At 47.3% G+C, this 16998-nt stretch overlaps 1 protein-coding gene across 1 annotated transcript in view; it reads right to left on the bottom strand.

Annotated features, from left to right (window-relative positions):
- The window catches only part of DNAH8 (dynein axonemal heavy chain 8), a 138772-nt gene that overhangs the window by 80905 nt on the left and 40869 nt on the right, over positions 1-16998 (bottom strand). Inside the window, 6 exon segments of the mRNA XM_081000066.1 lie at positions 3699-3898; positions 4330-4570; positions 5298-5435; positions 12174-12274; positions 16065-16127; positions 16879-16992. Coding sequence (XP_080856192.1) covers positions 3699-3898; positions 4330-4570; positions 5298-5435; positions 12174-12274; positions 16065-16127; positions 16879-16992 — 857 coding nt within the window.

Below are 16998 nucleotides of genomic sequence, written 5' to 3'. Positions count from 1 at the left end.
CTCTGGCATTCTTTACTCCACCTGGAGCTTCTGTTCTCACATGAGACCCGAAAACCTTAAAATAGGCAACAGAAGGTTTTTTATTGAACAGCTTCTCAAAAGGAGAACATCCCAACTCTGTTGAGACCTTTCTCAACCACACATGAAGATAGGACGCTAGCGATTCGGCCCAATATTCATGTGGCAAATGTGAACTCAGCAATTGCGCATTCATCCCCTTTTGCAATTCTTTGTTCACTCTCACACAGACCCCCCTGTTCCACGCTTCTTGCGAAACTGCAACTTTGTGGTCTATCCCTTTTCCATCCAGGAACTTCTGAAACTTCTGTAACAGAAAAACTTGTTTGTCATCTGTGAAAAGACAATCAATGTTAGCATCATGCATACTTTTAACCTTGTCACAAAACTCCTGAAACTTTTCTAAAGTTTCTTGCGGTTTCTCCATCATATAAACCCAAGAATAATTAGTGAAACAATCCACACACACAAGGTAAAATCGTGCACCGCCTCTAGATGGTTCTAGAGGACCAATCACATCAGCATACACCCGCTGAAATGCTCTGTCGACCTTCTTCGTCACCTTCCTGGTGCTCACACTGGTCACACCTGCAAGAGAGATTTCGTTAGAAACAGAAGAATTACATTTCATGTAATCACTTTGATCAAAAGTCAACAAATACAGTCCATCTTTCTCTTTGGCAGTAAGAAACAGTTCTCCATCTTTGTAGATCTTGCAGCTTTTAGCATCATAGGACAGTTTCAGTCCTTTCTTTGCAATCTGCGACACGCTCAGCAGATTAAATCTCAGTTCTGGAACCAGGTAAACATCACTTATAGTCAAGTTCAGACTCTCAAGATACACAGTCCCAATTCCAGTCGCTTCCAACTCCTGACCGTTGGGCTGTTTCACAGTGAAGCTTTGCTTCCTCAACGTCGAAAATAGTTGTCTGTGCAGGCACATATGAACCGTGGCGCCCGTGTCAATTATGAATGCGTTCCCAACATCTGGCGTGGTTCCTTTCGCCATCATAGCCTTTGCAGGTTTCACCTGGCACTTGGTACGGCTTTTGCCTGATGCCTCAGGCTTCGTAGAGCTGCTCTTTGCTCCTCTTGACTGGCGCGGCTTCTTACAGTTTCACTGTAGATGCCCAGTCTGTCCACAATTGTAGCATCGGACAGCACTCAATGCTACTCCATGCTTCCCAGTAGCATCATCAGTGGGGAGATTTGAACTCTGTTCTTCCCTCCCCCTGTCAGCAACACCCATTGCACCTTGTCCAGGAACACCAACAGTTCCAAAAACCACAGTTCCTGCACTCTCCCCTCTGGGGTCAAAGCTCTCCTCAGCTTTCGTTGAGCTCTTAGGAACTTGGCCAGCATCATCTTGGCTCACCCCTTCTGGGGTAGTTATTCATCCAGACCATGATGAATAACTGTCTCTGGTCAGGGGAGATGAGTTAGGCAAGTCTCCCCCCTTCTTGGCATCCATTTTGAATCCAAGCCTCCAGCTCACACTGTCAAACAAACTGTAAAATCCAACAGTTGTTTTTTTCTTTCTCACGCAGCAAACTGCAAGTTGTTTACGGTCTTTTGCACCTGGCAGCTAAACTCTGGCTGCTACGAAAAGTCCCTTCCAAGGGCACGTGAACTTGTAGCCAAAACAATTCTCTGGTATTGTTTCGCTTTCCCAGGCTTACAGTCCAGCCCCTTTGCCAGTAACTTTCCAACTTTCCGTTACCTAGCAACAATGCATTTCAATAGGACTTCTTATCTTAACCACAAGAATTTGTGGAATGCAGGCCTCTTCTCCCGGAGCTTTTGTTTTCTTTGAAACGCAGCTCCGTGAACCAGGGAATTAATCAAACTGCGTTCACACTTTTAGCCCGAAATGCAGCATACCTTGAGCTCTGTTGCTTGGAAAACACCTCTTCTTTCCACCAGCTGTCTGTTGAGCCTCTGGCTTTTCTCAGACGCTTGCCTTCTCCCTTGGAGCAGAGGAGGACAATCCACCAGCCTCCCATGCAGATGTTCGATGGATCGAAACCATCCTCTGCTACCATATGTCAGTATCATCAGCCCACAGGCAGAGGTACCTGGCCTCCCCCGAGGCAATTGAGCGAGATACTGTGTGTTTACCGTCCGTCTGCGACCTCCGGCAGGCTAGGTAAACATACCGGCGATCCTCCTCAAACGTGAGCAGGACACACCCTCCTCCTTCCTCCCTCCCTGCATTCCTTCCCAGGGAGGGGAAGAAGAGACAGACAGGAGTCCTTTCTACATGTTTTATTCCTGTCAACAGTACATAGAAATGTGACTGTTCCCTTCAGACTCCATCAGAAGAGTCTCACACTCCTCCCCTGTACTTCCAGCACAGGTCATATGACACACTGAGCTAACATCCGGTGCTCAGTACAGAGAATAGGCTCCACCTTTTCTCCAACAGTACATCTGCACTGTTTTGTATTCCAGCCATCTGGAGCTGGCTTTTGCCTTGGTGCTTTTTCCCAACATAAATATCTCTATTTGGTAGTGCCTTTGTGTAGACAACCTTTTTCTCTTCCCTCTTCCCCGCTCCTCAAGTTTTGGAGCTAACTGTGGTTCAGCTTTACAATTTTAAAGGTGTTGTGGCCTTGTTCACACGTAATGCTAAGCCAAACTGTGACTTGGCGTGAATGAGCAAGCATGCTGGCGCACAGTGAGAAAATCAAGACTGCTTGGCTCTTCCCCTGCTGCTGCCATGATACTGAGAGCTAGGCCATGGTTTGGCTTAGTATTATGTTTGAACCAAGGTTAATGGTTTGCTTCCCTCAAACCACAAACAGAAAGCCAAGAACAAACCTTGATACAACTTGTGATTTACCTGGAGTGAGGCAAACCATGAGTCTTTATTTGGACATAACGCTAAGCCAAATCGCAGCTTAGCTCCCACTAGAAGCTGAAGGAGGGGAGGAGTGAAGCACCTATGATTTTCTCACTATGTGCCAGCATGCTTGCTCATTCATGCTAAGCCATTGTTTGGCTTCATGTAACCTGTGAACCAGGACTATGGCGAACTCTTGTTGGGCCCAAACCACAGGATGCAACCATACTTAGAAGTAGGTTTTTGTAACTGTGGTTTAGACTACCTTAGTGATAATGTTGGTGCAGATGAAATACTAAGAGTTTGCTCCAAAACTGAAAGAGAGAAGGGGAGGACACTTACAAAAGAGGGGACAAAGAGAGAGGGGTGTGCACATCTGCAAGCTTCTCCTAATCGCCTAACTGTGATAAGGTAACTAGGCACTGTTACATTTGCACCAAGCTGGTATTGGTGGCTGTAGCATCCTACTGTCCTGGCCATTGCTTAGGGTGGAGAATGGATAGTAGATGAGCACCTTGTCTGACCTCAGAGAGCACAGCTCCAACTCTATGGCCAAAATTACTCAGGTACCATGAACGTACTTGCCTGGGTACTGTGCCAGTTGTCTTGGTTAAATAGGGCAAAAGGGTACTGTCTCTCTTCTGTCCTACTCAGCCACAGTTGGAGAGAAGTGAGAGATCACTGGACTTTTTGTTAATATTGTTTGTTATGTCTTTAAATATTTATGACTTGTAAGGTGCCTTGGAAAAAAATAATATCCTGAAAGGCTGGATATAGAGAGTTGTAAGAATGAGACAAAAATGTTAATAAAAACGTTCTACAAAATCTGTGAAACTACCTGTTACTCATCAAAGAGCCCAGGATCATTAAGCTGTCCTCCATCAGTGTAATAATTTCAGCAGATTCTGTTCCCTTGAGAAGTAGCTCTCCTCTTCCTTTGAATGCTGAAAAACTCAAGACCTGATTTGCCCAACTGTCAATTACTTGAGCTAGCTTAGCTTCAATATCCTTTTCTTTTATAGCAGATATACAGATGTCCTGCAAAGAAAGAAAGATCCTTAATTTTTAAAAATATTGATATGCCAACTGAGGAATCTCAATAAAGACACCTTACTTGTGCCCATGTTTAGGTATACCTCTTTTGTGTACTGACACAAACATTGCTACACATGAGCAAAGAAAGGCATACCTTCTAGGCCAGGGGTTCCCAGCTGGTGATCCATGGACCCCAGTGGGTCCTCGTAACCCACCCAGGGAGTCTGTGGTGCCATTCACATAACAAAAACTACCATAGAGATATTAAAATTTTCAGAAGTAGAGGATCCATGGCTTGGCCTTTGAAAAACAGGTGGTCCACAATACTTAGCTAATTGGGAATGACAGTTCTAGAGCATGCTCACTGATTCTCAAACTGCACCTCAGTCTGGCATTCTCTTTCAATATAAAAATGCAACTGTATGGAAGACTACCTCAATGTCATCTTTATGCTTGAGAAGCGGTGCTTCCATGATATTCCGAAGGCAAAAGGAATCTGATTCCACATCAAATGGATGCCCAGTTGTATCAGAAATACGGTTCCAGTGTCTTAGTTTCATTGCTTTATTAGTCATCATTTCCAGCAGTGGGCAGGACTCGCTGAAATCATCTATTCTTTTCTTAAGATCTAAAAATGCTTGCCAGTCTTTGAGCCCCTTAGGTAGTTTGCGGCACCTTTCATTGAAAAAGATCGAACATTTTACTATTTTAAACCTAAAATGTGCAAATATCTTAATAGAAACAAAACAATAAGCTCATTTTTGAAAAAGAAAAACTTCTAAAAGCTTTCCTAAAAACAAATGTATTTGCATCCTTCTCTAAAACTGGAACCACAGCTTAGAAGGCATTGCTGTGACTACCTGCTGATGTTGCTTCCCAGGTGTTAGGAATCTTAGGCAGGACTGATCCTGCTTACTTTAAGAGATGCAAAGGCTCATACTACTAAGGTATGCTAGAAAATTCCACCAGAAATGGAAATGGGAGCAGAAATTGTCACTATTGTATATTCGTCCAAGGTCAATAACAGAACTTGCACAAGCAAATACTGGCTTTTGCAATTGTCGTTTTTAATTCCCCAAACATTACATAAACAACCATGTCATTTTCTGCATTTTTCTGACATTTGTCTTACGCTGAAATGCATCCAAATTACTCACATAATTAATTATGTAGTTAATTACATTAGTTTCAGCCATAGGCAACAGGGGAAGCAATGGCACAGGTTTTAGCAGAAGATAAAATGAATTTGACCAAACTGCGGGAGGCAGTGGAAGACAGGAATGCCTGGTGTGCTCAGGTCCATGGGGTCACGAAGAGTCGGACACGACTAAACGACTAAACAACAACAAAAATGTACATAGTGTGGTGGATGGTTTGCAAATCATGTAGAAAGTAAGCTCACCTGTTTTGAAACTCCAGAAGTTCAGCATTAATTTTTTCAATATCTACATCTCCCCAGAGAATTTCATAATACCCACTGATATTATTCATCACAGTATCGTACAATCCATACAGTTTTTGAAGCAAACTTAGCTCCTTCCTGCAAAAAAAAAAAAAAAAAAAAAAAAAACCATCGTGATGGAGCCACTAGCATACCTTCTATTTGTAAAAGTGGGACGTGGGTGGTGCTGTGGTCTAAACCACTGAGCCTCTTGGGCTTGCTGATCAGAAGGTCAGTGGTTCGAATCCCCGCAACGGAGTGAGCTTCCATTGCTGTGTCCCAGCTCCTGCCAACCTAGCAGTTCGAAAGCACGCCAGTGCAAGTAGATAAATAGGTACTGCTGTGGCAGGAAGGCAAACAGTGTTTCCATGTGCTCTGGTTTCTATCACGATGTTCCGTTGCACCAGCAGCGGTTTAATCATGCTGGCCACATGACCCAGAAAGCTGTCTGCGGACAAACACCAGCTCCCTCAGCCTGAAAGCGAGATGAGCGCCGCAACCCCATAGTCGCCTTTGACTGGACTTAACCGTCCAGTGGTCCTTTACTGTCAGGGAACTGACATCGGAGCGGGAGGCGAAGGGGAGGCTACTAGATGATGCTGGAGAAGGACCCAGCAGCAGGGGGAGAAGCAGCTCAGTGGAGGGGGAAGCATTTAAGCGCAACACCAGGAACAAAGGTGGGCAGATGGGGGAATCGGAGAAAGGGCTCCCGGACTCTTCACTGGAACTCAGTGAGGAGGGGACAGGTCCTCCGCTACCTACGCCCTCCCTGCGCAGAAGGCTCCCGCGCAGTGAGAGGAGGAGGAGACTGGGTGTCAAACAACTCTTATGTTGGAAGAGATTCAAGAAACGCCCACTGACGGATTCTGCCAGTGACTGAGGCAGTCATGATTAGAAAGGGCTGTGCAGTCAGAAAGGTTTAACAAGGCAAATTAGCCTAGAGAGGCACCAGTTTACGCACGAGTAACTCATACTCATCACAGCAATCCGTCAGTCCCTGAAAGTTGCTCGTGCGCAGCAGCAGGCAGGCAGCATCATGAGCAAGCCCGGAGAAGCCAGCACCCAGGGGGGAGCAGCTGGAGGGCAAACGCTGGTGGAGAGGAACCGAGAGTTGGAGCAGCATGTGGCCATTCTGACGGCGCGGCTGGACGAAAGGCGGTCTCAAGATGCACAGGTCAGACCCACCCCCATAGCAAGGAAGGTACCGGGACTGGTGCACAAATTTGGGGGGAAGCCGCAAGAATACAGTGCGTTTCGAACGGAAATAAAGTACGCATTGGAATTGCAGGATGACGATTTTGAAGACGACGCGGCGCGGGTGGCATATATTGTGGGTCACCTGCAGGACGGGGCCAGGGAATGGGTCAGGCCCCTTATGGCGACGCAGAATGCCGCCATGCAGGACCTGAGGAAATTCTTCCAAGCAATGGACGCAATGTTTTCCACTGATGTTCAAAAAAGTGTGACAAAGCGGGAACTGATGAACTGTAAACAGGGGAGCCAGTCAGTTAGGGACTACTGGTCGCGCTTTGCCATGATAGTTCACCGCCTCGGGTGGCAACTGGACTCCGAACCCATACAGATGTTATTCGAGGAGGGGTTGTCCCCAACGGTTAAGGATGAACTTTCCCGCGCACCCCGCCCACAGGGGATGGATCAGCTGACCAAGGCTGTGCTTGCGATTGGCGTGCGGCAGGAAGCGCGGGCCCAGGAGAGGCGGGAAGGGAGAGAGCAACGTTGCCATGACTACCGCATTCCTGAAATACCAAGGCAGCCTTCCCCGCCAGCAGAGCCAATGGAAATAGATGGGGCACGCGCGTGGGAAGTTTCAAGCACCAGCGAAGGGCGCAAAAAGGAGGGAAAGGATTGGAAAACCTCCAAGAAGTGTTACCTTTGCCAGCGGCCAGGACATTTTGCCAGAGCCTGCCCTCAAAGAAAGGCCTGGCAATGAATGGTGGGAGCCTCAGGGGGTGAGGAGGAGGTGGTAAAGGAACAGGAACAGGGAAACGGGAACGCTTGGCTGCCAATCAAGGGGCACAGCAGCCAGGCCAGCCACCAGTAAAAGTGCCCCAACCAGACCCCCCCAAGGCGGCAATAGCCATCGAAGTGGTGCTAGAACTCCCGAACGGGCACCCAGTCAAGGTGAAAGGGATGCTGGATTCAGGCAGCTCATGTAATTTCTTCAGCAAAGACTTTGCATTAGAGCACCAGCTCCACTTACTGCCTTTGGATTTTCCCTTGCAAGTGACCACCATTGATGGCAGGGAGCTTCTAGGAGGGGAAGTGACACACCAGACCCCACCAATGAGAATGAGGGTGTCCAGGCACTCGGAGACCATCGCCTTTCACGTCGCCTCACTAGCAGGGCCCCCAATAATATTAGGGATGAGCTGGCTAGCACAACATGATCCAGTGGTGGCGTGGCATCAGAGGACAGTCACCTTTGGGTCAGCTTACTGCCTGGAACACTGTCTAGGGGGGGAAGCCCCAAGAATGACCGTGGCCAGGGTGGCTGGGATGGCGGTGGAGCGGAAAGGGGAGGTGCCACCACAATACGCAGATCTGCGGGAGGTCTTCAGCGAGAAGGAGGCAGATAGACTGCCACCCCATAGGCCCTTTGATTGCCAGATCAACTTGCTTCCGGGGGCTCAGCTGCCAGTGGGTAAGCTGTACGCCATGTCTGACAGGGAGATGAAGGAGTTGCGAGAATTTATTGACAAGAACCTGAAAAGAGGCTTCATAAGAGAATCAAAGGCGGTAGGGGGCAGTCCGGTGTTCTTTGTGGACAAAAAGGACACAAATAAACCCAGGCTCGTAGTGGACTATAGAGCTGTCAGTTTGGTGTCAGAACCCGTGACCTTCCCAATGCCCAGGATTGATGACATTTTAACGCGAGTGAGGAAAGGCAAAATTTTTACCAAGCTGGACCTCAGGGGCGCATACAATTTGATCAGGATGAGGGAGGGGGACGAATGGAAGACCACAATGTTCACACCCCTAGGTGCCTTTGAGTACTTAGTTATGCCTTTTGGATTACAGTCGGGCTCCGCCTGTTTTCAAGCTTTCATGCACCACGTGTTGGGGTCTCTGCTGTACAAGAACTGCGTAGCCTTCTTGGACGACGTCTTAATTTATTCGGACAATGAGGAGCAACATGTTAGAGACGTCAGGGAAGTGTTACAACGACTGCAGAAGCACCAGTTGTGGGTCAAGCTGGAAAAATGTCAGTTTCACGCCAGAGAAGTGGAGTTTCTGGGGTACAAGTTGTCTGACAAAGGCTTAGCGATGGACCCAAGCAAGGTGCAGGCAGTGCTGGAGTGGAAGGCTCCCAAAACACGGAAGGACGTACAGAGGTTCCTAGGGTTCAGCAACTTCTACAGGAAGTTCATCAAGAACTTCGCCCACTTGACAGCGCCCATCGCGGATTGTCTCAGTAGCAAAAAGAAGTTTGTGTGGACAGAAGAGGCCCAGCAATCCTTCGAAAAACTGAAGAAGGCGTTCGCATCGGAAGAGCAACTCCTGCACGTAGATCTGGAGAAACCCCTGAGGCTAGAGACCGACGCGTCCGACAGAGCCGTAGGGGCGGTCCTTTTGCAGCCAGGGAGGGGCAAGCAGGAATGGAAACCGTGTGCCTTTTTCTCGAGAAAACTGAGCAAGTCGGAGCAAAACTATACAGTGTATGACCGCGAACTGCTGGCAATCTACGCGGCCTTTCGTCGTTGGCGTCATCTACTGATAGGGGCGCAACAACAGATCCAGGTTTGCACAGATCACAAGAACTTGGAGTACTGGAGAACCGCACGAGTACTCAACCAGAGACAGATTCGATGGGCACAGGAGTTCTCCAAGTTTTTCTTTGAAATCCGATACGTACCCGGAGAGGAAAACGTAAGAGCAGACGCTCTCTCGCGTAAACCGGAGTACCTGGAAGGAGAGGGGCCGCCGGAGAAACGACACGTGATCCCTGAGGACCGATGGGTGTGTGGGGGAACTTTGGTGGGGAAACGAGAACTAGCCGGGCTGACCAGAAACGACATGTTCGCGCAAACTAAAATCCGGGAACTACGAGACGGAAGAGGGACCCAAGAAGGGTTTGAGGAGAAGGAAGGGGTACTGTACTATAGGGGAGCGCTGTACGTACCGGGGGAGACCCTGAGGGGAAAGGTACTCAAACAACTACACGACAACCCCACAGCAGGGCACTTTGGACAGCACAAAACCATGATGCTCGTGACCAGGCAGTTCTGGTGGCCCAGGGTGAGGGAGGATGTACGGGAATATGTACGGGGGTGCGACCGCTGCCAAAGGGCAAAGGGGGAGCGGGCTGCCCCCACAGGATTACTGGAACCCTTACCCACGCCGGGGAAACCCTGGGAGGTGGTATCCATTGATTTTATGACAGATTTGCCCAAGTCCCGGGGAAAGACAGCAGTCATGGTAGTGGTCGACCTACTGACAAAAATGTGCCATTTTATAGCTTGCTCACATGCTGTAACGGCAGAGGAAACAGCCCGGTTGTTTGTGGAGCACATATTCCGGCTGCATGGCGCCCCCTTGAGGGTTATCTCCGACCGCGGAAAACAATTTACTTCCCGGTTCTGGAGGAAGCTCATGAGCTTGCTGCAGGTGGAGGTGGGTTTCTCGACGGCGAGACACCCAGAGACCAACGGGCAAGCAGAAAGAGCGAACAGTATACTCCAGCAATACCTACGCTGCTACGTCAGCGAGAGGCAGAACGATTGGGTAGAAAAACTAGCGCTGGCTGAATTCGCGTACAACAACGCGGAACACGTGTCCACGGGAATGAGCCCATTCATGGCCAACCATGGGTGTCATCCCAGGGCCTTCCCGGGGAGTGGGGAGGAAAGCTGGAGCGTACCCGCTGCAGAGCAGTTTGTGGAAGAAATGGAGGCCCTACACCAGCAACTTAAGATGAACTTGGAGCGGGCCAAGGAAACTTACAAGAGGCAGGCAGACAAGCACCGCAGGGAAGGGGAGACCATACGGGTGGGGGACCGGGTGTGGTTGTCCACCCAAGGGCTACCTTTCAAAGGGGGGTGCAAGAAGTTGCAGCCCAGACGGCTGGGACCTTTTGAGGTAACACAGCAAGTTAATCCCGTGGCATTTAAGCTCAAGTTGCCTGATAGCATGAAAATACACCCGGTTTTCCACAGGTCCCTGCTCTCACCGCATAGGGAAGGGCGGGAATTCCAGGGGCAAGAGGGAGAAGTCACCACACACCCGCAGGTAGAAGAAAGGGAACACCACCACAGGGCCACGGAAATACTGGACTCAAGGTGGCAAGGGCGCCGGGTGGAGTATTTGGTAGCGTGGGAAGGGGAACCCAGGTCCGAAAACACGTGGGTCCCCACGGAAGCCTTCGAGGACAGGTATCTGGTGGAGGTATTCCACCGCCGGTTCCCGGACAAACCCAAACCCCTGGAGAGATTCTGGGAGGAGCAATTTGGAACCACAGATGAGGAAGAGGTTTTTGAGGGATTTTCTGACTCCGAGGAGGAGGGAGGAGAGGTTTTGGAGGAAGAAGAATCAGACTGGGAAGACCACCCCATTGGCAGGTGGAAGAGCGGGTGGGAAGCGGGTTTCGAATCCACAGAAGATGGTGACAGTTCCTTCCGGGGGTTCCCCGCCTCCTCGGCCGACGAAGGGGACGAAGTTGATCCCACAGGTCGGTCCAGGGGTGGAGGGGATTCTGGGGGGGAGGTGGATGTCAGGGAACTGACATCGGAGCGGGAGGCGAAGGGGAGGCTCCTAGATGATGCTGGAGAAGGACCCAGCAGCAGGGGGAGAAGCAGCTCAGTGGAGGGGGAAGCATTTAAGCGCAACACCAGGAACAAAGGTGGGCAGATGGGGGGATCGGAGAAAGGGCTCCCGGACTCTTCACTGGAACTCAGTGAGGAGGGGACAGGTCCTCCGCTACCTACGCCCTCCCTGCGCAGAAGGCTCCCGCGCAGTGAGAGGAGGAGGAGACTGGGTGTCAAACAACTCTTATGTTGGAAGAGATTCAAGAAACGCCCACTGACGGATTCTGCCAGTGACTGAGGCAGTCATGATTAGAAAGGGCTGTGCAGTCAGAAAGGTTTAACAAGGCAAATTAGCCTAGAGAGGCACCAGTTTACGCACGAGTAACTCATACTCATCACATTTACCTTTTACCTTTACTTTGTAAAAGTGCAGCTGATTTAATCTGAACTATAATCAAAATAGTGGCCCCCCTGGGAGAGGCACAGATTTATCCCAAGGGGTTCACAGATTGGGGCGGGGAGAGACTTTAGCCTTCAAGACTTAAGATTTTTTCCCCATGAGGCAACTGAGCATCAGGGCGCTGAATTCCAAAAACACTGAGGAGAAGAGAGAAGACAGCTGTGCTGGTACACACATACACCTGCTGCCACATTCACGGGAATGTAGATTCCAAGATGCTTATACTAAAAGTCTTCCAGCCTGCTGCCCAACTTCATTCTGTTAATATCTTACACAAATGCGGTTCCAGTTCCCAAATCTAAGCAAAAGCTTTCTACAGCTGATTTTAACTGCTCATCTCTTAACACCCCTTCTGCCTCATCACTCCCACGACTCACTTTTGATTCTGCAGAACAAACATCACATGCAAGACACATCTCATAGCTGTCCCTCCTTCTTTATTTCCTCCTGTGATTCTTCACATTATAGCAAGTTTTCAGAGGAGCTGAGTTCTGAAGATTATATATAGTGTCCCCAGTGTACAAATACAATATTGTGCAAATGTCTCTCCCATCATTAAAGCCTTCCTACAATCCTTAACTTATTCTGGCAGGTAGAACAATTTTCCACAGTTACCTGATTTTATGTAAAACTTCATAGTCCGTGACAGGCAATCCAAATAGCTGCTCACCAGATGAATAAGTAATAAATTTCCTCCAGAGCTCATCAAAATTGGCCTAATAAATAACAGAAATTAACAAAGGATTTAGATTATGTAACACAAACATAGCTATCCTTTACTACATGCATATCCAAGACAAGTCCCTTGGGCTTCGTTCTCATATGAGAAGTCTGGGGATTAGATCAGGCATAACATAATGTTCATGATGCACTTTGTACGCATGAATGTATTACTTGCAGATCTCTGTGAATGCCAATTACACAGGGCCAGTTCACTCTGGCATGCTAATCATTTGATGGCTGAAGCAATGTTTTTCAATGAAGTTGGTTCCTGCATTCAATAGCTATGAGTTGTCAAGTATGGAGTAATCAGGTGGCAAGAAATCAACTACTATATATGCAATGTTTAGGTTAACTAGGCCATCAGCACTTTCTTAGATTGGTTTGGATACTGCAGTCATGTGATATCTTCTTATCAGAAATGCTTCATGTGATCAGCATTTAGATTTATTATATTTTAAAATGTTTCTAGCCCGCTTTTCTGTTTAAAAAGCCAATGTCCACAGTGGCTCACAAATTAAAAGAAAGCATGAAAGAAAATAACAACAACAACAATAAAGCAGCTAGAGATTAGTAACAGAAAAACACAGCAAGAGAAAACATAGCAACTAATCTTCCCCTTGTCTTAAACAAAGCTTTGTGAGGAGAAAGATGTGAGAGGAGATGGAGAGGGAGTTATGAAGCTTGTGTGCATTGGCTGAAAAGATGCTGTCACCATATCACCTCCCCAATCTTTGAGAGCAGGCCATAGGGGATGCAGAACCTGCCTCAGATTAAGACCTAAGAGAGTGGAGGACAGCTCAGAGTGGAAAAAGTACTCCTTAAAATACCCTACTCCCAAGTAATTTAGGTTTTAGGTCCGAATACCAGGACTTCAGGTTGGGCCTGGAGCCCATGTAGTCAGCATAAACGACCTTGGTTCCCTACAGTACAGTCACATGCACAAAGTCCTACAAAACAACTGGGGGGAAACAGGGAATTCGAAGTCTGCTGGTATAATATGTGGCAAATACATACGTGTGAAAAGGCTTGGTGAATCAATATGATCATTAGCTATAACACAGAAGTGGTTGGCAATGTCGCAGGGATCTCATTGCCTGTATCACTTCTGTTTACTAGGAGGGGGAGGGTCAGCATGGTGCAAATGCAATGGTGAGAGCACAGGATTGACTCCTCCAGTGCATTTGCATCGCGACAACCTCACCCTCTACCTGCAAGTATGCTGCAGTAATGTGGGTGATAAGTCAGACAAGCACCACTACTCTACCAACTACTGCTGCCATAATCAAACAATGTCTGAATTTACAAATATGCAGAAAGGGGTGGCAGCTGCACACTGCACTCATGTTCTGATAGTAGGCTACCTTGTACTGTTTGATGAGCTCTTCTTATCTTTCACAGAGTCAAACAGCTACACAAGATTTAGGGCAGTCATTTGACAGTGCCATATAAAAGGTTAGTCTCAAGGTTATCATAATGAGAATCAAAACAGCAAGAAATACAATGGCATAGGCCCCAATAAATGAAAAGTAGAAAATGTTTACAGACTGGGACTAAAGCTCTTATGGGACTAAAGCTCAGATATAATGCAATACTTCAATAAAAACAATTTGGTGTATAACTAGTTAGAATGAAGCAAACCGTCACGCAAAAATTGTTTTGGCTCCCCTTGTTTCAGAGTGGGTGCCTATAATACCTCACGCTTCAGGTGGGCCCCCAAAAAGATTCAACCTTTCTTTTAAAAATACATTTTCAAAGACAAAGCAAAACATGTGATGCAGTTACTGGAGAGTGTGAGTCTAAAACTGGGACTGAGCCTGAGGGGAATAACTGAGAGGCAACAGAACAACTTGCATCAACAAAAGGCAGGGGGGGGAACACAGGTGTGTTCTAGAGAAGTCAGTTTACTTCCCTCAGTTTGTCATTCCAGTCTTTGACCACAAGGCAAAGCAAGATCCCTGGCTAATGACCTTAACTACCAATGGGAGAAGGTGAGATATAAATGTAATTGATTAATTACATTTATCAATTAAATGTAAATTACATTTATCAATTAAAGGGTGCGATTCTCTCTCCGATGCTTTTTAACATCTTTATGCGCCCCCTCGCCCAGCTTGTCCGGCTTCCGCGCTGGTCATGGGACCGAGACGGCTCTGGTCGCCCTAACAGATGATCTCCGCAGGCAGCTGGATCGAGGTGGGTCGGGGCTGCTGATTCTTCTAGATCTGTCAGCAGCCTTTGACATGGTCGATCACGAACTCCTGGACCACCGCCTTGCCGACGTGGGGATCCAGGGCACAGTCCTTCAATGGCTGCGCTCGTTTCTCTCTGGTCGGGGACAGAGGGTGGCGCTTGGGGGGGAATTGTCATCGCGCCACTCCTTGGTGTGTGGAGTGCCTCAGGGTGCGATTCTCTCTCCGATGCTTTTTAACATCTTTATGCGCCCCCTCGCCCAGCTTGTCCGGAGTTTTGGGCTGGGTTGCCATCAGTATGCTGATGACACCCAACTCTATCTGTTGATGGATGGCCATCCTGACTCGGCCCCAGACACACTGACCAGATGTCTGGAAGCTGTGGCTGGATGGTTACGTGGGAGCCGGTTGAAGTTAAATCCTTCGAAGACAGAGGTCCTCTGGCTGGGTCGGGACGATATGGGATTGAGGGGGCAACTCCCATCTCTTGCGGGGGTGCAATTAGTGCCAGCACCGTCCGTTAAGAGTTTGGGTGTAATCTTCGATACCTCCCTTTCTATGGAGGCGCAGATTACAGCTATAACAAAGGCGGCATTTTTTCATCTCCGCCAAGCTAAGCAGTTGGCCCCTTATCTCTCTCGCCCTGACCTAGCCACTGTGATCCATGCGACGGTCACCTCCAGACTGGATTATTGTAACTCGCTCTACGTGGGGCTGCCCTTGAGACTGACCCAGAAACTCCAGCGGGTGCAGAATGCCGCGGCGAGACTCCTTATGGGGTCTTCGCTGCGAGATCACATTCATCCGGTACTATACCAGCTGCACTGGCTCCCGGTGGAGTACAGGATCAGGTTTAAGGTGCTGGTTTTAACCTTTAAAGCCCTATACGGCCTAGGACCCTCGTACCTACGGGACCGCCTCTCCTGGTATGCCCCACAGAGAAACCTACGGTCTGCAAATAATAACATCCTCAAGGTCCCAGGCCTCAGAGAGGTTAGGCTGGCCTCAACTAGAGCCAGGGCCTTCTCGGCTGCGGCTCCAATCTGGTGGAATGCTCTGTCACAAGAGACTAGGGCCCTGCGGGACTTGACATCTTTCCGCAGGGCCTGCAAGACAGAGTTGTTCCGCCAGGCCTTTGATCAGGGCGCAGCCTGACTCCCTCCTCTGGCAACCTGCACAGAACTTTGCTTAATTGGTTGCCATCAATTTGATTTAATTAATTTTTATAATGAAATATTTTTAGATTGTGTGATTATTTGATTTTTTGATTATTTGATTGTTGTTAGCCGCCCTGAGCCCGGCTTCGGCTGGGGAGGGCGGGATATAAATAAAATTTATTATTTATTATTATTATTATTAATTAAGGCACTCTGGGAGGCTTTTTGGTTGAAGGCAGGTAGACATGCTCTAAATAAATAATCCGTAAGTGAAGGCAAAATATTCTAGGGCACTACTGAGAACTGTACTGAATAAGGTGCCCACCAGTGTCAATGTTCTGAAGAGTTTAACAAATCAAAAAGAAGGGTTGCTGAATCATCCATTAAGGCCTACCCAAATACCACACCACTCAGTTTAACATCTTAAACATTCTTACCTGAAATATCTGCAATCTGTTGCTAGCTTCTTGAGGTGGTGTATTTGGAACCATGGGTCCCTCCTGTAATAGGCAAAATGTAGCCAATAATTAATATATATTTAAAAAATAACTCTGAATCCTATGCCCCACTCAACACACATAGATATCACAAGGACTAGATGAATTTCATGTTCTACATAGGAATGCATGTGGAATTTGATTTCCATAAATTCCAGTGCAAACTGGTCTGATTATCTCCCATAGCAGAATACAACTATCTTTCAGATTTTGCACTTCTCTGAATTTTGGTGCCGCTCTTGGGTAAAAAAAATACTTCAATACATTAAAAATAAATAGCTGTAAAATAAAATAAACTTAGAGATGCACATGTTGCGATAAAATATACATTTAAATCCGTATCTTTGGAATTTATTTATATCCCAATATGATTTTAATGCAATTTTTTAAAAGAAACACCTGCAGATGAATGTAGAAAAAGGAGAGAAGTTTATTAATTTATTAATAAAGGCATGCAAAACTGATATAGGCTGGAAACAGATTGACCTGTCCATCATAAGTTATAAGCCTTCATGTGTTAGACTGCCTATAATACATATTCTAAAACAGAACAGCAGAATTGTTTTTGACTGGATATTATAATTTCTGCTAAAACCATATATGACCTAAATTTAATTTTTTTCAAACCACTTGCTTTTTGTTAATCATAGTGCTTTGCTTTGTTCAACACAAGACAAAGTTAGATGAGACAGTTTACTTATGTATAGTGTGAGATATATATGTGTGTTCTCTGCAAACTGTTCAAATAAATTACCATTTCATATGCTGTTTCGTAGCTCGACACATCCTCACGGAAAACCTCAACAGCCTCCAGTAGCTGGCTCTTAAACTTGGGCTGCACTTGAATCAGCTCATCTTGAACACTGGCCTGCAA

The sequence above is a fragment of the Podarcis pityusensis genome (assembly GCF_964106645.2).
Source record: "Podarcis pityusensis genome assembly, chromosome: 3".
Lineage (NCBI taxonomy): Eukaryota > Metazoa > Chordata > Lepidosauria > Squamata > Lacertidae > Podarcis > Podarcis pityusensis.
Note: the sequence above shows the minus strand (reverse complement) of the source record. Positions and strands in the feature narration are given on the sequence as shown.